Raw genomic sequence first — 26,043 nt, 5'->3', positions numbered from 1 at the left:
CTCCTTCTCCCAGAAGCTCATAGTATCCCAAGCTCTGGTTCTCTAGCTTGGACTATTTTAACAGCCTCTTTCTAAATCTACCTGCCTCTACTCTCCGCCCTCTACAACTTATCCAGAACAGGACTGCAAGACTTGTCCTTGGCCTCAAGCCCTGGGATCGTATCGCTCCAGCTTTGAAATCTCTCCATTGGCTCCTAGTGGATGCAAGGATTAAATTCAAAACCCTCTGCATTGTCCACAAGGCTTTCTGGGGCCTGGGTCCAAAATACCTTCAGCTATCCCTCTGCAAATACCTCCCCTCTCGAGCTCTTCTGCTCTCTTGGCACTGTGCACCTGGCCACCCTCTGTCCCCTGGGCCAAGGTACCTGCTCACCTTGCCACCTTCATGCACTGCCTCCTGGCCACCCCTTGCACTGGGGACTGTATCTGTACCCATACAGCGCCCCCGCCCCCATTTTTCTTTTTCTGCACTTATTCAGACTTACCCAGTCTGCTGCCTTAAACACAGCTCTTGCCAATTGCTGGCTGCACTACAACAGTTTGCCTCAATTTTCTATTAATTGTATTTATCTGCGCTCCTCGGCTTCTGCGCTTTCCACTCTCCCCCTTCCATGCACTTTTTCCCTTTTCCATGCACTTGCGCTTTCTCAATGTCACTGGGCCTTGTAAGATCGTTTTTATGTTGTGCTGTGTTCTCCCTTGTTCCCCTCCCTTGCCTAGTCGCGCTCTGAAACACTTGTGTACGTGCGCGATACAAATAAAATATATCCTATCACTTTGACATTGTGAAAAATGTCTTTGTTTTCGGCTCCGACAAGCCTGAAGACCGGGTTTAAGAAATGCCAAGCCTGCGGCGCTAACATGTCGCTGACAGACCCACATTGGGTGTGCTTGTGGTTCCTTGGTGAGGAGCATAAGACCTCGACCTGTCAGAAGTGTCTATTGATGACCGTAAAAGCTCTGAAGGAGCTTAAATGGAAATTGGCGGTAGGTAGACTCTCCCAAAAAAACCTTTAGACTACCCCATCGAAAGAAAATTCTTCAGTCGTCCAGGAAATCGAAGAAAAGGCATCATAAGTCTCATACTTAGGCTTCCTCGTCCGATTTATCTCCAGAGAGGAGTATATCTTGCCCTACTAAGGCCTCTACTCCGGCTGAATGGGAATCATTCAGGTAGGAAAGGCTTAACATTTTTCGAGAGTCAGAATCCCTCAGAGCAACTAAAGCCATGCTCCTACCACTAAGGGCTTGAGCCAAATCCTGCATGCCCTCGAGCCCAGGACGAAGACCAGATTGTCATTGAGAGCCGGTGAGGCCTCGACATCATGAAAAGTCATTGAAGACTCAGTCGAGTCATCGAAGTCAGTCCACGGACAAGTTGACATCAGCGACCAAGCCGTCTTCATCGAAGACATCAATGCCAAAATCCAGTTTGGTGACGACTCCAACGGCATCTGGCTCGAAGCCATCGACCCCTTTACCAAACATTCAAAAATCCTTTAAACCATTGCCAAGAAAGGATTTTGGATTTATGAAGACAAGGAGCCTTCCAACGACAATGATCCACCTTTTGCATTACAATGTGGCACACCTAATGTTCCTAATAGTTTTATATTGGAGGAATCTAGGTTGCAGGACCTGCGTAATTACAAACAGCCAGTGGGGTGGACCACCTCACTAGACTTGTATTTTTGCAAGCCAGACCCAGATGATCATGTAGATGCCTCTTACAGGCAATTAATGACCTGGGTCACTGATTTTCCGGGATGGAACAGGTCTACCTTTCCGCTTGAACAGGGTTACCTCGAGGATATCCTGGACAAAGGTCCTGAAAGACATCCAAGCCTACCTTTTCATGTCTCTTTACAAAAGAGAGGAAGTGCAAACTGGGAAGCACCAGAATAAAGTCCGGCAGTCAATCAAAATTTGACAAAAAAATATAGGCTGTCAAGTAGTGACCCAGCTATTTGTCTAAACACCGTAACCCAGAAAGCCTAGTGGTGCTACCTCCAAGCAAGCTGCTTATCCGACCATTCCACCAGATCTGGATAAGCATATACAAAGTCTTTTCTGCTGGGAGCATGGCTCGCAAGTCTGCAAACTCAACATGTGCCCTTGCAAACTTTACCTTCTCCCTATGTGTATCCATGGCAGCTGAACATCTTCCCGAGGGGAAGAAAGAGACGGCTTCCTGGCCATTGTAAAAGATGGGAAAGAGGCCATGTGTGAGTCTCTTCAGTCTGGTTGGCATTCTGCTGACAGTATCAGCAAAGCCATGGGGGCAAGCACCTTGATAGCAGGTTTGCGTGGTTAAGGCAGTCTGGATTTGCACCGGACATGCAGTCTAGACTCCTTAATATGCCTTATGACGGGGTCTCATCTTTTAGGCTGCAAGATTGACGAAAGCCTTGAGAAGCTGCAGCCAAGTCTCTAGGTGCCGCCATCAGGCAGCCCCAGCCTTTTCGCCCCAGTGGACCTTCTTGGTTGGGTAGATCCTTTCGCTGCTATTCCTCAGTTGGAAGAGCGAGAGGAATGGCTTGTTAAAGAGGCCAAAGAAGATTCCCACGTTGTGGACCATCAGCCGTTGCTTCAGCCGCCTGAAAACCTCTGAGGTCTTGTCTCACGGCACCCTGGTGGGAGGCAGACTGTCTCAGCATCTGAAAGAATGGCGGGGTGTTACTTCATAAGCTTGGGCATTAGATGCCATTGCCAAGGGTTACTTTCTCCCCTTTGTTTAGAGACCTCTGGCATCCACCAGGAAGCCATTCGTTAATGGTTTCAGATCAGTCCCTTTTGCAGGAAATCTTGAGCCTGCTAGAGAAGGGTGCTATAGAGCCAGTATCTGTAATGCAGTGGAACAAAGGATGATGATCTCCATATTTCCTGATGCCGGACTGAGAACCATCTTGGACTTGATACTTAAAGTTCCTCAGGAAGGACAAGTTCAAGATGCTCACACTTTCTCAGATGCTCCAGGCCCTCCAAATCCATGATTGGATGGTGTCATTGGACCTGCAGGCTTTGCTTATTTTAATGTGCCAATCCATCTCGAGCACAAAGTACCCGAGGTTCACCGTTGGCGGCTCTCATTATCAGAGTTCTGCCGTTCGGTCTGACCTGCGCCCCAAGGGTATTCACCAAACTGATGTCAGCGAGTCTCAGGAGAGGGGGGGATTCATGTCTAGCCCTACCTTGACGATTGGCTGATCAGGGCACATTCTCCCGAACAAGTCCTGGATCATCTCAGCGTGACCTGCCACACTCTCCACAGACTGCTTCTCCCTCAATTACAAGAAGTCTCACATGATACGATCTCAAAAGCTCCAATTCATCGGGGCTGTACTGGATACATCCTTGGGGGGGGGGGGCGGACCTTGCCCACTAGAGGGGAGGGCTCAACACATTCTGCAGATGGTCACCAAATTTCAGAGTGCCCAGCATCTCCCGGCCTTCGACTTCTTGAAGTTGCTCGGCCTCATGCCATCCTGCATTTTCCTGGTGCCATAGGCTCGCCTGAGAATGAGATCCCTCCAATGGGCTCTTATGACAGTGGTCGCAATTCTCATGCGACATGTCAGACCTACTTCAGGTTCCAAACAGGGCCGTGCAGGATCTCCTGCGGTGGGCCTGCGAGGACAACCTTCTGAAGCGCAAACCTTTTTGGCAACCATTGCCAGAGATAACGGTAGTGACGGACGCCTCACACAGAGTAGGGAGCCAACGATTGGACAATCAGCGGTCGTTGGTCTCTATGGGAGTCCAAACTACACATCAATCGTTTGAAGCTGAGAGCAATCAGACTAGAGCTGAAGGCCTTTCTGCCCTCTGTACGGGAAAGAATGTCCTGATGATAGACAACACAGTGGACATGTACTACCTCAACGAGAAAGGTATAGGGTCACTACCACTGTGCAGAGCGGCAATGCAGCTCTGGTTCTGGGTAATACAAGAAGGAATATTATCAGTAGTTCACCCAGCCAGAGAACACCGCAACGGACGCTCTTAGCAGGCAGAGCAGAGTCTACCACGAGTGGGAACTAGCTCAGGAAGTCCTACAAAAGAGATCTTCCACTTTGGGAAACTCCTCAAGTGGATCTGTTCACGCCCAATGTCAACCGGAAGTGCAAACTGTTCTGCTGCAGGAAATTTCCCCAAGAGGAGCTCCAGGAGACTAGTTTGTGGTGGTTTGGGTGTTCCCACTTCCTCCAGTCCCTGTCAGTCCTCGCATGATCAGAAGGTTGAGAAAGTTTGGGATATGATCTTAATTGCCCCGGATTGTGCCAGGAGAACGTGGAACCTGGACCATCTGGACATGTTCATCTGCCCTCCAATACGTCCTCCACAAAGAGAAGACCTCTTGCGAGAAGAGGTCCGGGTTCTCCATACACAGGTCAAGACGCTCAGCCTTCACACATGGTTTCTGAGAGGCTGAGGTACAAGGATTGGGAACTCCCGGATGATGTAATGGAGATTTTGCTTTCGGCCAGAAGACCAGCAACAGTCTTTGTAACGATGCCATTGGAACACATTCTGCAGCTGGTGCAGGGATAAGAATGTGGATGCTTTTCTATGCAAAACACTGGAGGTGTTAATCTTTTCTGTTGCATTTGGCTAATCTGGGGCTCCAGGTTCCAACCATTAAAAGTTATTTAGCTGCGCTTTCCATCTTCAAGCGTTAGTCTGAGGAATCGTTATATTTTAAAAAACCTTTGGTGATACCATTTCTAAAGGGACTCAATGTGTTCCCTCCATCTCCTTTTTAGGTTCCTGTTTCGGACCTTAATCTTGTTTTGAAATTTCTCATGTGTGCACCATTTGAACTACTCCGTTCATGTCCTTTAAGACTACTAGCATTCAAAACCATCTTGTTGGTAAACATCAGGCCGTAGGGAGAGTGAGTTGCAGGCACAATCTTCTAAACCACCTTTTACGGTTTTGTAGAAGGGCATGGTTGTCCTTGAGGTCAAACCTTCACTCCTACCTAAGATTATATTAGATTTTCACAGGGATTAAAAAAAAGTTAGTATTACCTACTTTTTACCCACCACCACATCCTGGCAAGGAAGAGGAAAGGTTACACAGACTTGACCAGAGATGGGCTTTGAGTTGCTACATTTCAAGGATCTAGGTTGGCAAGAGGGGAAGAAGACGAGGTTCAGCGCAAGGACCTGTTGGATTAGGTGTGGTGAAAGGTGCTGCAGGTGGATGCGGGGGGCGGGATTTGCCAAATCTGCCGCCAGGTAAGTGAACAAAAAACAAGTTTTGCAAACACACTGCGCAACAACACTTGATTAAAGCCAAAATGGTATAATAATTTTTTAATGAAAGCTAGAGTAGCCTGACACGTGTTTCGGGCACTTGCCCTTCCACTGAGGCTGTGGTTAGATTCGGTTGAGAGCCAGGGTATGGTAAGTGATTAAATAACAATTTCTCTCAGGCTCCGCTGTCACTTGCAGTTGCAACAAACTATAAGGTAGCGTTTCCGCGTTACAGCAGCGTCTCCGCTGCAGTTCGAACTGCACGTTAAATAACGATTTCTCTCGGGCTCCGCTGTCACTTGCACTTGCAACAAACTATAAGGTAGCGTTTCCGCGTTACAGCAGCGTCTCCGCTGCAGTTCGAACTGCACGTTAAATAACGATTTCTCTCGGGCTCCGCTGTCACTTGCACTTGCAACAAACTATAAGGTAGCGTTTCCGCGTTACAGAAGCGTCTCCGCTGCAGTTCGAACTGCAGCAGAGACGCTGCTGTAACGCGGAAACGCTACCTTATAGTTTGTTGCAACTGCAAGTGACAGCGGAGCCTGAGAGAAATCGTTATTTAATCACTTACCATACCCTGGCTCGCAACCGAATCTAACCACAGCCTCAGTGGAAGGGCAAGTGCCCGAATCACGTGTCAGGCTACTCTAGCTTTCATTAAAAAATGATTATACCATTTTGGCTTTAATCAAGTGTTGTTGTGCAGTGTGTTTGCAAAACTTGTTTTTTGTACATTTCAAGGATTTCAAAGGTTTTGTCTAGATGCCAAACTGTTTATAGGATATACTGGTTATAGACAGGCTGCAACTAAACCAACTTTGTCCATATGGATTATTTTAGCTGTTACTGAATGCTGTATACTGTCTGGGAAAGATAGCCCAGAAGGCTTGAGAGCCCGTTCCACTAGGGGCATGGTTGCTGCTTATGCTTTGCAAAGAGGGGTTCCAATAACAAATATTTTTGAGGCAGCCACTCGGTCTACCATTCACACTTTTACAAAACATAACTGCCTTGATTCCACCTTAAGTCAGGATGGAAGCTTAGCGTTTCAGCTAAGGAAACTGCAGAGAGGCCAAAATGCTGCAGCCCGCCTGCTCATTAACCTACCTCCCAGAGAACACATCAGCCCTACACTGAAAGTCCTCCATTGGCTCCCTATTGGCCGACATGTGCATCACCCACTGGGCCATCCACAAAACCTGGCCAGAGTTCCTCGAAGACAGTCACCCACTACCTCCCCTCATGGACGCTTGGATCTGGCACAGTATCTCTCCTAGTAATCTCACAGTACAACTCCTCCAGACTTGGCAGATCCCCTTTCTCCATCTACGCACTAACCATCTGGAACGCCCTACCCCTGCACATTGACTATCACCTGGCATTCATAAAGGCCCTGAAAACCTGGCTTTTCCCTCCCGCTTCAAACCCTCCCACACTCTACACTCTCGATAGGGGCACATTAAATGTGGACCCAAACACAACACTCCTATCCGCCAATACCCCACGGATGCCGGCAGCGGCACATCAGGACTAACTGTTCTGTCCCAAACACAACCAGACCCAATCCACCAATACACCACGGACGCAGGCAGCGTTCGCAGCAGCACACCGTGACAAACTCTTAATTCCCAAATACAACACCCCTCTGCACCGACACCCCACTAATGCTGATAGCTTTCAGAGGGACACCATACCAAAATCACGCCGTCCGTCAACCCTGGCCCGCCACCCCTATGGGTTCTCTCCCATGGTTCATACTTTCGTTCAAGGGAAACCACGGATAGCGACACCAACCAATAGCTCTGGACCAAAAAGAAGAAAGCATCCAAACTACAGCCAAGGCGACAGTACATATACCTTACACCAAGTCTGTGGACACAGGCCACAGGCACGGCCACCCTTCCATGCAATTTATAATGCAGCTACAGGTATGCTGTTCCAGCCTAGCAGCACACATAGCCATCCACACTGAAACCTCTGAGGTACCTCCACATCTCTACCATTAGTATACTGTGACAACCAACGAAAACAAATCGATTTAGCTGGGCACACATTGAATCTTCAGCACTAAAACCCTATCCTAAAATACCAACAGCACTCACGTGCCTGACCTCTGGGCTGCTTACTGGAGCCTTTCCAGCCCACCTAAGTCCTAACCTAGCAAAAATGCACACACGCATCTTCAATTCAAACTCTTAATTTCTCCTGCACATGGACTGCGGTCACCAAGGGCGTTCCAACCACAAAGCGCATTGAGGCCATACAAATGGAGAAAGGGCGCTATATAAATGACAGAATATAATTACCTGTTATCATTTTGGATAACTCAAACAGTATGTGATCATGATATGCCTCTTTGCACTCCTTACTAGACACTTTAATATTCCACGTCATATCAGCCAAATCAAAGTATTTGTGTCAGGAAGTACCTTAATGTTGCAGTTAATGTTTGTAGAATCTAGTGTCCTGTGAACATGACACATTATTTGTAAACTATAAATACTTTAAATAATCCTCCCGCTTGGGCAAAATAATCATTGGTGATTTGTTCCAGTGAAGGGCTTTGCACAATTTTAGGAAATCTTCAACTTTTAAGGTTATTTTTAGAGTCCCTGCCATTTAATTGGTGCAAACCTCATATCCATTTTGCACTGGAAATCAATTTTTTTAATTGATTACTGGGAATTATACTGCATCCCGCTGCCATGGGCATGGCTTTCAGAGGCTTTGATGGATGGCAATTGTAAGCAAAAATTGTCGGTAATTTTTTCAAGGGCAATCTCTTATTATGGTCTCCCTTTTCCCATTACCTTGTGTTTTCTTTCTAATATACTTCAGATGGATTTCATGGAATTGTATTTTCCTTTGTTTTATTTTGCTCTGATTGCATTTGTTATCTTTCAAAGTTTAGTGCGTACAAAACCACATTCATACTGTGTGTGGAGGCTGTGGTGTGGGAGCATTGCTCATGTTTTGTTAATAACCTATGATGGTAGTGTTCTTTATCATGGAACACAGTGCCCTAGTTAATTCAGCAGCGAAACCCAGATTTCTACTCTTAACATATTTGTATTAATTTGAATAAATGTCTAATGTCCATCAGAAATGACTTTCAAGAGCATATTTACAGACTCCTGAGACATTCCCCGGAAGCTTGCACAAAGATGAGATCAAGTGGTAGGCCAGTGAAAGGAGGGTCAACAAAGTTGGACACAGACCAGGGACAAAACCAAACATATAAGGCTGGTGACTTACAAAGTTACCTTTTAACCTGGGGGGCAAGTGCTAACAACTAAAGGATGGTACTGTACAAATATACAAAGTACATTACCTGGCACTGGAGGGAGTGATGCAGGTCAGATAGTAAGTGAAGTTTAAGCAGATCTTTTAAGTAACGAGATGCAGTCTTGGTGGCTTTATGATGGGCAGCGGGTTCTAGTGTAACAGGCGATTAGGAAGAAAGGGTGGGAGCGAGAGTCACTCGGTAATGGTCCATGAGGTAGAGTGCAGAGGAATTGTGATGTTGAGTGGACGGGTACTGAAGAGCAAGACAATTGATAGCTTTGTAGTGGAGTAAAAACATGGAGGAGAATAGGGGAGTGATTAAGGTTTTTGTATAGTGGTGATAAGAAATTGACACTTCTGAATGTTGAGCAGATTCATAAGAGTAGAAAAGGTGTTGGTGACGATTTGCAGTCAGAGGTTGATATTATTGGAGGACCCAATGCCTGTGAGCTTTGGACGAGGCTGCAAGGTCCGGTAGAAAGGAGATGGGAGAGGGTTGGCCTTAGAAGGTCGGAGAAAGGGAACTTCAGTTTTTGAAGTTTGTCATGAGAGATCCATCCAGAAACATATTGCAGTAAGAAATTGGGAATACGTTCTGAGATGGCTGGGATAAAGGACGGAAAGGAGAAAGTTAAGAGGTGGCAGTGAAATCGAAAGGAGGAGGTGAGACTTCTTAGGGTAGAGGAATGGAAGGTGAAAAGCAGAATTACAAGGACTGATCCTTCGATGCTGATAGGGAGAGGTTGGGTGAAAGGTTTGTGAGTTCCAAGATATTTTAATGGAGCAACTTTCTCTATAGGAGACAGTCAAGATGAGAGCAGATTTCAAAAACCAAAGTCCGGCAGAGTGAAGAAAGGGGAGGCATGGTCAACATTGTAGAAAGCAGCAGATGGGACCAAAACAATGAGTAGGAAAGAGTTTGGAGTGGCGTGCATCAGAGAAAATTGGAAAAATACTTAAGCGCAGTTTCAATGGAGCATTAATTACTATGCCAGATTGAAGTGGATCTCCAAGGTGATTATCCTTAAGGTACTCGGGGATCTGGTTGAAGACCACCCACTCGAGGAATATTTGAATTATGGGGAAGGAGGAAATTGACTTTTAATTTGACAGAATATTTGGGTGAGTAGAGGGTTTTCTTCAATATTTTCCCTTTTGTTCTCTGGTAAAATATCAGGGCTTATCCACTTGGTCGGTTGGTCCTTAATTGGATTTGGGGCCTGATGATCTACTGCTTTTAGACTTTGAATCAGAAGTTATCAAAGATGAAGGAAGAAATAAGTTAAATCTTCTTTCTTCACCTTCCTCACTGAAAAATGTTCGTCTTTATATAGTCTATAAGTAGGTAAATACGATCTAAGTCGTCATATGATGTGAACTGCCCGTAATATAATTGTTTTCTGCTATTATAAAGGGGATTCCTGTGTGATCTATAGGAGGAACAAAACAATAGAAGACCAACACTAATCAAACTTAAATGCAATTTAGCGTATGGCCTAAAATAATTTTTGCACTGGCATAATTTAACTCTTCCGAAACCAAATTATGGCTTCCCAGCACAGACCTGTGCGACACACCAATGTTTGATGAAAAATGTAGTTCACAGGATTCAGGCTAGCGTTAGTTACAGAATTGCTCACCATGTACAATGTTTTTAGACCCCAGTAATGACTAGCAAAGATGTTTGTGCATGAGTTAGAGAGGGCGCCAAAGGAAGTTTAAAAAAAAATCCCAATCCGTAAAATGTTAACATAACCGCTAGAACACCAGAATCTCTCTGGAGTTGTGTGCGTTCCCGCCTCGGCACGGGATAGGTGTGTGGTTGCCAGTAGTGAGGGAGTCGGGAGTCGTGAGGGGTGTCATAAAAGTAAGATTGGGGCATCCAAGGAACAATTTCATTGAATGCATCGCAACACTCCTCTTGTATATGGCGAGTGAACTATTGACTAGGGGTTTGAGTATGCATATTTATCCTGCCCTGCTTGTTTCTTTCCAGTATATCGAAATCTGCATATTGCTCTGGGACAAGCGGTTCCTCCATTTTTGCTCATTTGTTTGGAATTTGGAAGGTCAGCCTGATGCTTAAAAAGTGTGATTTACTATATTCTGACAGAATTGGTTAGTAAACGTTAAACGTACACTACATGCACAGTTACAAACGCATGATTAGTACACCAGTGTGACAGGGTTTGAAGTTTACGGTCTGCGATTTTTAAAATTTAGCTGTATGTGAAAAATGTTTTTCGAGTCTGCTTTTTGGCACCCTTTTTGGTTTGTGCAGAGCTGGTAACCCTCCTTTGTTTCCTTAGGTTTAGATGAAAGAACAGGATCTGGTTCCTGGGGGTCGGGCGATCAGAACTCTTCATTTGACCAAGGAAGGGTAAGCTCAATCTGTATAATATTTAATTGCGTTAATATAGCGATAGTTTCCTGCTGCAGGCTATACATGCATTTAAAGGGATGTCAACCAAAAGCCCTAGTGAACCACCTTAAAGTATGAAATCAGTTCTTCGTGTGTTATGTTACTCTGGTGTGTACTGCGCCAAATCACCACTATATTGGCTTCAAAGTGTTGACTACTTGTCTGAGGTGGGGTGCTCACCAGATCTTGGTCTGCTGGGAAGAATAGCATAAACGGTGAAGTAGGGAGGGGGGGGGATCAGAATTACTAGCAGTTGGGAGACATTTGTCATGCATCCCCAAACCCCATCCCCTTGCTTTCATGCACCCATACAGCATCCTCCACTCTTATCTGCTCCAGACTATACTACCTCTGGCCAGGAGTTTCTGGAGCTTGTGAATCTGCTTAGATTCCCATGATTTTCATATGTTGCCATCTAGAGGTTGGTGCGAGTATAGGATTTTGTTTTTTTAAAAATTGGAAATGGGGTGTACCTGTTCTACTATACATAATTTATGTATATGGGTACCCCTAATCCTTCACATTGTCCTCAGTTTTTTTTTCCTCCACTGTGGTGGCATGGTAAACGCGGACTCTGTCATTAAACGACCGTCAAAGCCTAATCACGCCGAATTTTATATCCTAGCGCAGAGACGAGATCAGCAGTGCAATGGACGCACACCGAAAGGTGCAACAAATCAAAAAGGTGATCGAGTGGGGGAGGGAATAACATTTCTCATATATTTACTAAAAATTTAGAGCGCCTGTAGCCACCATTTCAACATTACGCATAAGATTTAGCTTGCACGTTCCCAGCCATCCTAGTGGAGAAGACGCCTTTTAAATGTTGCCCACGCTGCAATACTAAGTTCCCTTGGAAGGAACATACCTAGTGCTTAATTTGTAAACTGGAAAAAAAAGTGCCAGGGATCAAACTTTTTCTAGCACTCCTGTGACACTGCGGGTAGGCAGTTATCTGACACTGCTGCCACCACACATACGTGCTCCCCACAGTGTCAACATAATTGGGGTCATTTTAGTAGATGGATGCACAGACTATCACCACTTCATAAATAATTGAGTCTGAGACAATATGTGCCTGGGCTCATAAAATAAGAGCCTGGGTTGACCCCTAGCAAACGCCCCCTAAATTAAGGACTGCGTGCACCGCTTGTGCAACAGTTGCCTTCCAAGGGACCACAATGACTCTGTAAGGACCGTAGGCTCGTTCAGCTGAAAATGTTAAAGGAGCGTTTTACTTAAAGGTGGGCAGTCCAAGCTGTGTAGGCGGAAAAGAAATTGGGTAAGTCGACAGCTATTGCAGAAGACCTTGAGATGGAGGAAATGGGCGCTGGCTTTGGAAGCAAAGCAGAAGAGCAAGATATAGAGGAAACATTGATCAAATCCTTGCAGCTGTCCCCCAGTTCTGTAGAGCCGACGTCAGGCGTGCTGTGGAGGCAACCTCTGGCGTCTATAAGGCTGCAAAAGATCCCAAGCCCAAAGGACCGGACAAACGCACACACTCATCCGATGTCTCTACTTCTATGCCGAAAACTAAAACGGCAGAAACTGGAGTAAAGTCTCAAACAAGGTCGTCAACCGGATACACCGGAGACACACAAACACAAGGGCTGGTATTTTTTGACTGTCACGCCGAAATCCAGACTTAAAACAGAAGTTGAAATATCAGTCTAGCAGAAAAAACACTCAGAAAAACATAGTTGAGGAAAACGCATAAAGCAGACACAACTACAGAGTAAGTAAAAAAAAAAGAAAATCCCCCCAAAAAAATCACGCACATCTGTTGAAGGGTGCCTCAGGATTTTCAGAATCGACAGAAAACCTAGATACGCACACAGGACAACAAAAATAAACTTCATGCTCTGAGGATACATTTTCAAATCTAGTAAAATTGGAATCCTCTATAGACTTTTGCAACAAGATGCCCACACAAAGAAAAGGGGACCTCTTTGACGTTACAACAAAAAAGGAAAGAATGGTACCTCAACCTAAAGAGGGTACAGTATGAAGAAGAAATGGAGGAGGAGGAGGATTTATAATCTCACGAGGATATTATTGAAGAGGATGGAAACCTAGAAACGGATCCAGACTACATCATGCCATCCCCAGAGATGACAAACTCCTATCTCATCCTCTCCTACAGAGGACCAGGTTTTTATATGCTTACTTGCTAAAAAGAGCAGCAGGAAGGTTAAACATACAAATGGAGAAACCACAGGAAGAGACGGACTTCATTGAGCATGTCCACAAGGAAAGAAAGTCCTCATAACAGGATATCCCTTTATTAAAAAGTGTACTGAGGGGCACTACACCATACTTTGCAAACCCAGTTGAGAAAGGAATACATGTCCGCACCTACTGACTCCCTTTACGTAAGAGACCAGCCCATAAGAGGCCAGCCTGAGGTTGACTCCCTAGTAGCAGCTACCACCAGGAAAAGTGGGGGTGGGAGGAGGCACCTCTCTACAGGTCAATTCCCACCAGATAAAGTAAACCTATCTATGCTTTTGGGAGGAGCATATCAACATCTACTTCACATGAAGTTCGAACTTCTAACGCAACAGATGATCAATGGGCCAAAATAGGGCAGAACCTACTAGATGAGCAGTGTTAAAGATAATAGCAGAGTGAACAAATACTGCAAATGCATCAGTTTTAAAAACAATTCGCTGAGATAGCAGCCAGAATTATTACTGTGACAACCATTTTAAAAAGACATGCTTTTTTGGGCGGCTCGGGCTTCTAACCCGAAACACAGGTCAACCTCCTGGTCAAACCAGTCAAGGATGACTGCCTGTTTGGTACAGCTGTAGATGAGGCTCCAGAAAAAAAGCTAGGAAAGAAAACAACACCTTAAAAACTCTGAACTAGATTTCAGGGAGACCTTTCCTACAGAGGGGACATTTTGGAGACAGGTGGCCCATTTGGACGCAGTCTTAAAGCACGCTAAAATCACTCCCGCTTTGGTAGCTCAATCTCCCAAAGCAGCCACACTGAGGGAACAGGTGGTTACTCACCCATATGCCATCCCCACCGGTGTAGATCACGTTGCAGAAGGCAAGCCTCTAGAGCAGTGGTCTTCAAACATTTTTGGCCAGGGCCCCCCTGAGCAAAATTTGAGCAGGCCGGGACCCCCCAGAAATGCCAAATGGACAGTATGTATTGCGCACCGTCACCTGCTCCCATCAGTCACTGGGCTCCCTCATCCCACTCCTACCCAGTCCATGGTCTCTCCCCACCCCATCAGACACCCTGGCCTCTCTCTCCACTCTGCTCCCACCACTATCCCATGGTTCCCGCCCATTGTGCTCTCACCACAGTCCCCGTGCTCCCCCTCCCATCCCGTTCCCGACATAGTCCGAGGGCCAGTGGCGGATGGTGCTTTAAGTGGAGGGGCATAACTATTTCCCACAAAAATGCCATGGCGACCGAGCACAGTGAGGGAGCCCAAACCAATACACACACGATTAGTGTGTATGCAAGGCTCTGCCCATTCTTACAGTGATCACTCTATCATTCACAGGAGCATTCATCACCATACACTGACTCATAACACAAGCATACATGCATCCATACACATGTTTAAGTAAAAAAAATGTAAAAAACATAAACATACCTTCTGCATTGGCTTGTGTGTGGGTGCTGAAACACCATGCTCCAGGCTGCTCTGTCCGTATGTGCGAGGAGGCGCTTCCCCTCGCAGATAAAAATGCAGTGCCCCAGCCAGCATTTCCAATAAGCTATGCAATGCCGGTGAAGCAAAATGCCCCAGCCTTGCATGGCCCAGTGAGCATGTGCGGCTGGGGAACTGAACAGTCAAAGGGAAACTGTTTCCCTTTGATAGTTCTGCCAGCCCAGCAACACTCCCTCAGCTGAAAAAAGCAGCTGAGGCAGTGCTCACTGTTTCACTGGGCTGGTGCCTTAGCTCCTCCATAATGTGTGAGGGGGGGGCCACTGGGTGGGTTCCCCCTCGCCATTATGGAGGAGACGCCAGGCTCGGACTGGCCTATAGGGCAATGCCTGTACCAAAAATGCTAGTGTGCCAGTCAAAATGGGCCATCATTTTGGCCAATGTGGGCCAGTTTGATGAGTTACTTCACTATGCAGTTAGTAATTGTGACCGTTGTTGCTGAATAAATATTCTTTTAATATCACAATTTACTTGCATTTTAACACAAAGCACCCCCTTGTGTACTATTGAAACAGTCTGTGACTAAAGGAATGAATATCGATTTACAACTGCGGGCCACTTTTTCATTGTTGCCTGAGACAGTTTCATGCTTCAGCCTGACCATGTGAGACGCCCCTGGCCAATTCTTCAATCTAAAAAAAAAAAATCTTTTATTTTTTACATTTCATGCTGAGCTCTCAGGGCCCCCCAGGGATGCATCCGCGGACCCCTGCGGTGCCACGACCCACAGTTTGAATACCCACTGCTCTAGAGGCTTTGCCCCCGCCAACACATGACTGACCAAAAACAGTCCCCGCCCATGTAACCCCATTCGGAGGTTCCAGCTCCTCTTACACACACATTGGTTGATCTAACATCAGACAAGTGGGTCTTAAATACAGAAAGGGTACTGCATCGAGCTATTAAATAAAATGTGGTCATCAACCCAAAGAGAGTAACATACCCCCCGAACACCTAAAAGTTCTACTGGGGAAGATACAAGTTCTCCAGCATCGGGTCTGGCATGGATTCACATGCTCATGAATATTCCCCGTTGTCAGGCTGGGAATTCTCGGTAAAGAAAAAATCAGTTTCAGTTTTGTTTCTGAACTGTCTTTCTACTGATAACCAATCACTGGTCTCTGGGTCATACTGCCCCCAGCCAATGACTGCCCTCTACCGAAGCCCCTCCTCTGGCAGCCATCTTCAGATTTTTACCGCACATTCAAGTGTTGGCAGTCCTCGTGCTATAGCTCTTGAGCTTTTGCAGCTTTTTGCGTTTTTTCAAAAAGTTTACTCTTATATTTTCGGTCAGTCGAGCCTCAAGCTCCACCGATTCTACTTCCGATCAATGGGGACCCGTTTCGGAATTTTTCTATGCCCCTCAAGGGCGAATTTTCGTCGAGTTTTCCCGCATTGGAGGATTCCGGAAAATCTTTGAGGCCTACCCCGCATGGTCATGGCCCAGGACAAAGGAAACACGATGCCTGTTGTATCCAAGCTGTTCAGGAGCTGCCCTGGATGTGGACTCCCGGTGCCTCTACTGCCTTCACGAAGACAAATTGCACGTGGAGAAGGACTGTGCGTTATGTAAGAACATGTCCGACTGGACAATGAGGGATCGTCTTACTCGACTCACCAACTGGCTGGAGGGGAAGATCCCAGCAGCATGTGAGAAGAATTCTGAGCGGTCTTCGAAGACCTTTGAGGGCGATCCGGTGACGGGGGGAGGGCCCCACAAAAGGCGCAAAAAGCAACACGAGTCCGTGGGAACTGGGGGCACCCATGGTTCAGGCTCTTCGGCTGCCAGGCAGGGCGCGATGTCACCAACGCCATCATCCACGAGCCAACGCTCTGGCTCGTTGAAGAGGAAGTTGGAGAACCCGGGTAATCTTCGGGAGAAGCCCCGGCCGATCCAGATGGAGACAGCCAATGGGGAGCGGGTCAGCGACCCTCCCCCGAAGGTGATGTTCTCAGGCGCGCCTAAGGTCGTGAAGGCCTTGATTCACCCGGCGAAGGCCTCGATTGAAGGAGTCGTGGTGGCCCTGGCGAAGCCAGTGGAGGCTACCCCAGTGGAGACTACTTCCGGGCCTAGAGTGTCCCTGCCACGCCGGAGGGAATAATCTTTTCAGCCTATCGAGAAGACTCCCGTGAAACCCCATGAGGAGAAAGGCGGGGGGAGGCACGGTAGCCATAAATGACACAAACCACCTCCAAAGATGACCTGGCTGGTGTCACAAAGATCCTGGACAAGAGGTTCGAGGTAGTCCGGTCCTACGGGAGTGATCCCGACGAGGCAGTCGTAGAGAGCAACGGTGGAGCCGACGAGGAGCCGTAGGCCGTAGAGGAGACAGACCACACTCCCCAGCCGTTGCTCCCGTCGCCTATGCCACAGGACAACTCATGAGCAATCTTGATGGCTATCCAGACCCTGTGTACAGAGATAAGGACAAGGTTGCCCTCATCCCCAGCGGACGATCCAGCGGCGCCCTGTCGGAAAGCCCACCGAACAAGAGGAGGCAAATCCATCCTCCCCCCTCCGTTCCCGCCTTAACCTCCTTATCCAATGAGGGATGAGAGGGGAACGGAGAGGGCAACGACGGGGAAGGACGACGACCGGACGGATCTCCCATCACCCCCCTGCCTGGGCCTCCCCTCCCGACGAAATTGGCTCCTTTCACGCCATGATCGCCAGGGCATCAGAGCTTTTCCAGCTTTGTCCCGAAGAGCAGAAGGAGGGTTTCCTCTACCAACGACGGGGAGCCAAGAGGAAGACCGTCCTCTTAGTACCGTTACTGGATGCCATCTGGGACGAAGGACCGTTGCTGCTCAAGAACCAGTCCACGGTTCCTGTGAAGAGGGACCAGTATGAGAAGTACTGGGTCCCAGATTCCGCCCAGATGTGCCTTAGAGCTCAGCCGTCCCCAGATGCAGTGATCTCTGCAGCGGTCAAGAAGAAATCGGCAGGGGCGACAGCATCAACTTCCCCACTGGACAGCGAGGGTAAGAAGCTGGATGCCATGGGAAGAAGTCATCTCGTCGGCGGCGACGACCATTAAAGCCGCCAACACCCTTGTGATCGTGGCGCACTACGACAGGGAGCTGTGGTTCAAGATTGCTCCCCTCCTGGATTTCCTGTGAAACAAGAGGGCGGAGGCCCTTGAAATCCTAGAAGAAGGCGAGGTGGCGTCGGACCATAATATCACGGTGGCCACGGACATCGCCACACCAGGTTTCGACAGATGGGCAACAGCATAAATAGAAATTGTACACTGTAACGCGCTCTACCCTGAATTAATATTCTTTAACACGAGAAATTCAATCCATAATGTTGGAAGTAAAGGTTCAAATTTAATTAGACATCTTAATATATAGTCAGCCGACACGTGCGTCTTCAAGGCACGTTTGTATGAATGTAGTTGAAAAGCAAAAACGAAGAGAACTTGTCACTGTCATAGTTCTTCCATACTCCCTAGTGTCTTAAAAAAAGGGCTCGATCCCCGAACAGAATGCTGTTGCTCCAGAGAGCTCTCTGGAGCAACAGCATTCTGTTCGGGGATCGAGCCCTTTTATTAAGACACTAGGGAGTATGGATCGAGCCCTTTTATTAAGACACTAGGGAGTATGGAATAACTATGAAAGTGACAAGTTCTCTTTGTTTTTGCTTTTCAACTACATTCATACAAACGTGCCTTGAGGACGACCTATGGTCGAAACACGTGTCGGCTGACTCTATATGAAGATGTCTAATTAAATTAGAACCTTTACTTCCAACAATACGGATTGAATTTCTCGTGTTAAAGAATATTAATTCAGGGTAGAGCGCGTTAGTGTACAATTTCTATTTATTCTATTCATTTACTGGGCGATTGGTGGGAACCCAGTATAAGGACACGTGTAACGCGGCTCAGCGTAACCAATTAAGTTCAGTGAGCATAGCGCACATTCAAGCCTTTACCCACCCAAATCCCTTATCAGATGTGCAACAGTGTTTGCCTTCGGCGACGCGGTTGGCTCAAGGCAACAGACTTCCATCAGGACATTTAGACCAGGTTACTGGACATGCCCTTCGACGGGAACAACCTGTTCGGCAAGGCAGTGGACGAGTCAATGCAGGCCATCAAGGCGAGACGGCCCAGGCCTTGGGTTCTCTCCATCGATGGCCGTCCTTTCGGACCCCCGGAGGCAAGTCTCAAGGTGCCTCCAAAAGTATTTGGTGGTGGTTCCTCATCGTACCGCCAAGCGGCCCGCTCATCGTCGCAGGAGGCCTACAGGGCCGCAGCAAGGCTGGAGGACATCGAAAACCACGTGCCACAGCTACTTCTAGAGGTACAAGCAATGCTAAAAAAGACGCATCCTGGACCTTCGTCTAAACAAATACATAAAGTCCCAGAAATTCTGGATGGTCTCCCTTCAGCACGTTCTGGGACAGCTGGAGGAGGGCAACTTCCTATCATTGCTTGACATGGAGGATGCCTACTATCACATCCCCATACACAAAGGACATCGAAAGTTCCTACGATTCGTAGTCCAAATGCGACACTACCAGTTCAAGGCCCTACCCTTCGCTTTGAAGTCGGCGCCGAGGGTCTTCAAGTGCCTGCACCGGCGGTTGCGCCTGCAGGGGATCCACGTATACCCCTACCTGGATGATTGGCTCATCCGAGCAAAGTCAAGGGAACTTGCTGTTGATCACACAGCGAAGACCGTCCGATTGCTCACGGATCTTGGATTCTCCAACTTCGCGAAAACCCACTTGATACCGTCGCAAGGCGCCCTGTTCTTGGGAGCCAGACTCGACACAGTAGCACAATTGGCTTCACCGTCCGAGGAAAGGACGAAGGCCATCCTGGGCAAGGTACAACGGCTGTTGACCATGGAGACGGCCAGGGTGAGCTCCATGAAATCCCTACTCGGCATGTCATCGTGCATCTACCTCGTGCGCCTATGTAGGTTGCAGATGCGGCCACTGCAGGAGTTCCTCGACGCCTGTTGGATGCAGGCAGCAGGCAGCTTCAAAGACCAGATCACCCTCAACGAGACGTTCCGCCAAGCGATCTTGGTGGTGGGGCAACCACGCGCACCTAGCGGCGGGTATGGACTTCCAGACCCCGGCACACCAGGAAACGGTGACGACGGACACCTCCCTGGAAGGATGGGGGGCACACACCAGAGATCTCCACGCAAGAGTCCTTTGGCTCCCGGAGGAAAGGTCACTAAACATCAACGTCCTGGAGCTCTGAGCCGTGTTCTGGGCCCTCAAGTCGTTCCTCCTGTCCCTCAAGGGCAAGGTGGTGTGGGTCTTCACCGACAGCACCACCACAATGTTCTACATCAGGAAGCAAGGGGGCACCAAATCCCAGCCCTATCCAAGGAAGCGCAGAATCTCTGGCACTGGGCCATTTCCCACGGGATGTTCCTGGTACCCTTCCATCTGGCAGGAATAAAGAACACCATCGCCGACTCACTCGGCAGGGAGCTGCGCTCTTGCCACGAGCGGGTGCTTCGGCAGGATCAAGTGGCTCGCCTGTTTTGACGATGGGGCAATCTCCAGATCAATCTATTTGTGACGGCGACAAACACCAAGTGCTGGAGGTTCGCCAGACGGGGATATGGGCGACACATTCTCATTCCCCTGGGACGGCCTGTTCCTGTATGCGTTCCCGCCACTGCCATTGCTCCTGTGACTCATTAGTCAACTCAGACGGTCCTGGTGGTTCGGAGGATATGATATCCCAGCGGACTGCAAGGCCAGGGTGTCCTGGACACTTGGGTGCTATGGACACAAATGGAAGAGGTTCTCTGTCTGGTGCCCTGCACAGAAGATCAACTCTCTATGGAAAAAGACAGAACAATACTGTATTGATTGAAATGGCGCTTTTTTATTAAGCATTCATGTTACTAATTACTGCAATAAGTGTCTTGCAGTTATGCACTTAGTTTATCACTGTAATAAATGTCTTTAGAGGTGCTCATTATTTTCACTTTGTTTAAGTCCTTTATCTCCTTGCTTTATGCTTGTTCCTCTTGTGTCCTCTTAATACGTGTCCTCTTTTGATTTATTTGTGTCCTCGACATGTGTTTCCCCGTCTACTTATCTGACGGTTCTTCAGGAGGATCTTTGAATTTATTTGTTCTACACAGTTGCCTTGCTTCGAATTTGTTTGCTTTACTCAGTTGCCTTTCCTTATTCCTTGTTAGGTTTGATATTTGTTTGCTATGGTTTTTTTTTTTTTATCCATGTATGGATGGTTCGGAAATCACTGTAATAACTGTTCTATTTCATCTGTGTTTCAAATTGCCTTGTTGCTTCTTTCGAAATATCAGATATTTTGTTCGTCATTTATGTGCTCCTTCGCTGGATTCCAATGTTTTTACAATGTCGTCGTTTGTGTGATCTCCGTGCTTCCCCCGTGTGCGATGGTCAACCCTCTACGGATTACGGCCCCTCAAGTGCTGCCGTACTTGCTGTCGCTGGCCAAAACAGGGCTGGCACACGCTTTCATCAAAATCCATCTGGTGGCGATCTCCCGCTACACCAGAACTCCGGGGCGGTCATCTCTGTGGTCTCATCGCCTAGTGAAGGAATTCATGAAAGGACTGTCTGATCATTCCCGCCGGTGAAGGCTCCGGCCTGGCGTGGGAGCGCAACGTGGTGCTGACCAGGCTCATGAGGCTGCCATTCGAGCCTCTGCATTCGGCACCGTTGAAGTTCCTGTTGTGGAAGACTGCGTTTCTTGTGGCCATCACCTCCGCACGACGAGTGGGAGAGATCCAGGCCCTCTCCTGTAAACCTCCATATCTGACATTCCACGAGGCGAGGGTAGTGCTGAGGACGCACCCCTCATTCATGCCCATGGTGTCGGACCTCCCTCTCAACGAGCCCTGGTTACCTGTTTCCTTCCCGTCGCCGGCTGAGAGGACTTTGCACTTGCTGGATGTGGCTAGAGTGCTAAAGTTCCACCTGGACCGCACAAAGAGTCTTCGGAAGACATCACGGCTGTTTGTGAACTTTGGACCTGTGAACCAAGGGAAGGCCCGCTCAAAGGCTTCCATTTCCAGATGGCTATCCGGCTGCATCATGCACTGTCATTGGTTGGCAAACTGACCGTTGCCCGGCCGTCCGAGAGCCCATTCAACCAGAGCGTTCGCTGCTACCACAGCGTTCCTGTCTAGTATGCCCCTGCTGGACATCTGCTGGACCTCTGCAGGGCTGCTACGTGGAGGTCGATGCACATCTTCACGAGATTCTACTGCGTCGACTGGGATTCCAGGGAAGAGTCCAGAGTCGGCCAGGCAGTGCTGCACAACCTGTTCGCTTGAAGGTGAGCCTGGTGAGGAGGTAAGAGATGATTAATGTTGAGTTATTGTAATGCTTAATGTTGAGTCTTGCCACCCCCCGTGGTTGTGCATGTGTGTACTGCTATGTATTCTAGTATTCATGAGCATGTGAATCCATGTCAGACCCCATGCTGGAGAAGGAACTAGTTACTTACCTGTAATTGTTGTTCTCCAGCTTGGGTCTGGCATGGATTCACATGCGAACCCTCCCTCCAACCCCTCTACGGCTCTTCTCTTGGTCCTACTGCCACTTTACATGCTACCAAATCTGAAGATGGCTGCCAGAGGAGGGGCCTAGGTAGAGGGCAGTCATTGGCTGGGAGGGGGGGGCAGTGTGACCCAGAGACCAGTGATTGGGTATTAGTAGAAAAACAGTTCAGAAACAAAAGTGATTTTCTTTACTGAGGATTCCCAGCCTTACGACGGGCAATATTCATGAGCATGTGAATCCATGCCAGACCCAGATATGCCTTTCTGACTAACTTTCACTTGCCACTTGCTGGCTGCACTGCCATGGTTTAAAGCCCTTATTTATTATTTATTCTATTTAATATTTATTTGTTTCCTCTCCACTGCTTTGCACTTTCCACTCCCCCACCCCCTCTGCCCCCACCTCTTGCACTTCTCCCCCATTTTCCTTTCCCTTGCACTTGCGCTTTCTTAAATGTCACTGGGCCTAGTAAGATTGCTGTTTTCTGTTTTTTCTTTGTTCGCCTCCCTTTCTGCCTGGTCGCGCTCTGCAAAACTTATGTACGAGCACGATATAAATAAAATATTTCATTTCTTCAAACAGCATTCCCAACACCGGAAAGAGTGCAGGCTTTTACAAGCACTCATCCCCCTTTTCAAGTCAGTCCTATGTTATCAGTGAAGGTTAATAGACATGAAGGCATCTTGCATATTCCTAATACCCCAGGAATGACTAAAATGCGGATAATCCAACCGAGGCTAGCGGAAAAATGGTCACAAAAACCCGGTCAGTGGAAGGATCTAGTGATAGTCTCGTGAACAGTAAATTAAAGCTTCCTTTGGTGGTCACCAAGCATTAGTACCCGGCATGCTCTGTCCACGGGAAATGCTACACGTGGATTGGCTCTTTTCCGAGCCATACCACACCGTATTCCCGTGGATGTACGAGCGTGCCAGCGTTTGTTCCTGGTGGGGGGTGTGGCAGCCCCTTAGCCAATGAGGATGCTTGAAACAGGGCAATCTCCGCTCCGAGCCTCCCCAAGGCTGGAGGCTGCCTTCGTCCCCCACCGGGGACTCGGGTACTTTTTTATTTATTTTTTTTCCCCCCACCTCGACCCCGCCCCCCTGCAAACTATCCCCTCCCAACCCCACTTACCTTCTTTTTTCTTTTTCTCGGGAGCGAACGCGCTGGGAACACTTCTGTTCTCAGAGCGTCCGCTCCCGATTGCCGCCATGGATAGGGAAAATGGATTGTTTTTCCCTTTCCCGGTGGGCATTTTATTTGACCGTTTTTTAAATTAATTTTTTTCTGTTTCGAAACACGGCAGCGTTTCGGAACAGAAAAAAATGCCATTAGTACCCCGGGCTAACGGGCTGCGGTACTAATGGCTAGAAGACCCGAGGTAGCGGGCCAATACTGCCCACGGTAATTCACACGGGGCTTCGTTAAGGCCCTTGCTACGCTCAGACCTGTAACTACAGACCCAGGGGCATTACCTGAGGCAGTATTGCCACAATATGACCATAGGAAGACTTTTTGTCTCCCTGCAGCCACAAATACCATTAACAATCACTGACAGGTTGGGGGTCACATTGCCGACACCTCACTGCCCAAGTGAAAACAAAAACATACCACATAGACTGGGTAGAACTTCTGGCTATAATGATGCCACTGCTTTCCTTCCAAAATGTTCTAAAGGGAAAGACCATCCTCATGCAAACGGACAACATAACTCCGATGCTTTATATGAACAAACAGGGCAGAACTTGCTCAGAACAGTTAATTGGCACTGGTGCATACAAAGACCTATCCATACAAGCAAAGCATGTCCCTGGGATTCACAACTGTCTAGCAGACTCCACAAATTCTTAATACTGGAACACCAGTGGAAACTCCACCAATACTCTAACAGATCTTTCCGACAAGGTGCCACCCAAAAGTACTGCCCAGGTTTCCTTACACAGGGCCCCCTAGGCAATGCACTTTGGATGATGAGTTGGTCAGGGATATTTGAATTTATGATTTTTGTCAATCTGCTTAGAATCACATGCTGTGCATACATCTAGTGGTAATCGCAGAGTATTGCATCGTCCCATCGAGGATCGAAAGGGGACGTTGACATGGGCGTGCCTGTAACAGTATCCCCAACGTGACGTGCAGTGTACCCAAAATCCCTCATGTGCCAAGGTCCCTCAGATTGTTAGTTTCCGCCCAACTAGTGCAGAGTTCGAAAGAGATCTATTGCAAATTCAGTCATTTCTTTGTCCCACGACCGATGGTAGTCTAGTATTTGACTTTCATCTGCGGCTACTTCATGGACCCCTACGCCAAAGACGTCTACTGCTTTTGGCGAATGGTGCACCTATCGACGCTGTCGACTGTGTGGCCTCGGCCCTCCGGCCAGGCCTATACAGTAGGGAAAGTGGGGCCCTAAGGTTTGATCCTCGGAGAATGAATTTCCTTTTCCCCCACTTTCCCTTTCTGGTCAGGCTGCCGCCCTTTACCTCTGCTATGGAGAGGACACCTTTTCAATTGTTTCCATCTTGTAACGGAAAATATCCTTGAAGGACACACATTGCAAGTGCAATAGGTGCTTACCTAGTGACCATGACGAGCGATCCTACAAGTCTTGCTAACTTTTTCGTCCAAAGACGCTAAAAGATAGGCGGACAAAACGGTGGGCGGTCGACACTATGCAGGCCAGAAAGTGGTACCCCGTCGGTGCCGTTGCCTCAAGCGACGGGGACTCTAGTGGCAGCCATGGCTCAGATGTGGTGGCCATAGACCTTTCTGCAGAACCGTCCGATTCATATTTGCCCGTCCCTGACAGGCAGGCCACTGGTACTGCTATGGGGAGATCACACCCTGGCGACAGGGGCACACCTGCACCACCCAAGGAGAAGCATACAAGCCCCCATGAGCTCCCTCGACGGATATGTCAGGGAAGCATCAGATGCCAACAGGCCTGCCAAAAGTTTAGACGGCGACTACCGATCCATACGATCGCCAGCCATCCATGCATCCATCTTCTCGGTATGTGTCCGGGCATTCCACCCATAAGGGCATCTCTTCTAAAAAAAAAAAAAAAAAAAAAATATATAGCGCTGACATGCCGTCTAAGAGCACGTCGGCCCCAAAGGTTTCGGCGCGTCAATCTCCCTCATGAATAGGCCAAAAAAACGCCCTCTTGTCGAGAGGAGTATGCTGAAGGGTCCCAGCCCCTTTCTAAGGCTTTGTCTGATAAGTCCCTTCCTTTTTAAGGAGCCTTTTCCTCCTGGAACCGCCCCCCCCTCCCAAGCCCCCTCGAGACCCCCTCTTGTTCATCCCATTGGACCAGAGTGAGGTTTGAGGGCTATGTGGACAATCTCTCACAATTTGTAGACTTTTTAGAAAGGTTTATAACCCCTAAGAGACCTAGGGAGGAAGATTCCTGCCCTAGTTTACCAGAGGTGCAGAATCTTTCAGGCCAAACTCCCCAAGAAGTTGAGTTCTCGGAACCAGAAGAGGTCTACGAGGGTCACTATGGTCATGAAGACCATCCGTTTGGTCAGGCATTTCCTGCCCAGTGCCCAGATTGGGTTTGAGATCAGTCTGCAGAGGAAGCACCTTGGCTTTCTCCCACTCCAACTCCTGACCCAGATGCCATTTGTCTGAATCCTCCCTCCTCGCCTCCACAGATGCAAGCATCTCCTCCTCGATCAGATGGCTTTTAATGCGATCCTGAAAAGGGCTGCAGACCATTTCCAAATTGCCACTTAGAAAGCTGTACAAGACATTGACTTTGTTGAGGACATACTGAAGGAAAAAAAACACAAGTCGGGCAATCCACCTCCTAAATTCCATCAAGAAGCGCCTTGCACCTTCTTTGCTGGCC

The 26,043-nt window shown here is 48.0% G+C and overlaps 1 protein-coding gene across 2 annotated transcripts in view; it reads left to right on the top strand.

Annotated features, from left to right (window-relative positions):
* TCF3 (transcription factor 3) overlaps positions 1-26,043 on the top strand; it is a 1,342,799-nt gene that overhangs the window by 404,397 nt on the left and 912,359 nt on the right. For both annotated transcript variants that reach the window (XM_069649483.1, XM_069649484.1), the window contains exon 4: positions 10,856-10,926. In XM_069649483.1, coding sequence (XP_069505584.1) covers positions 10,856-10,926 — 71 coding nt within the window. The remainder of the gene's footprint in view (positions 1-10,855; positions 10,927-26,043) is intronic.

Source organism: Ambystoma mexicanum, chromosome 1p (genome assembly GCF_040938575.1).
Source record: "Ambystoma mexicanum isolate Mex_15411 chromosome 1p, UKY_AmexF1_1, whole genome shotgun sequence".
Classification (NCBI taxonomy): Eukaryota; Metazoa; Chordata; class Amphibia; order Caudata; family Ambystomatidae; genus Ambystoma; species Ambystoma mexicanum.
Note: the sequence above shows the minus strand (reverse complement) of the source record. Positions and strands in the feature narration are given on the sequence as shown.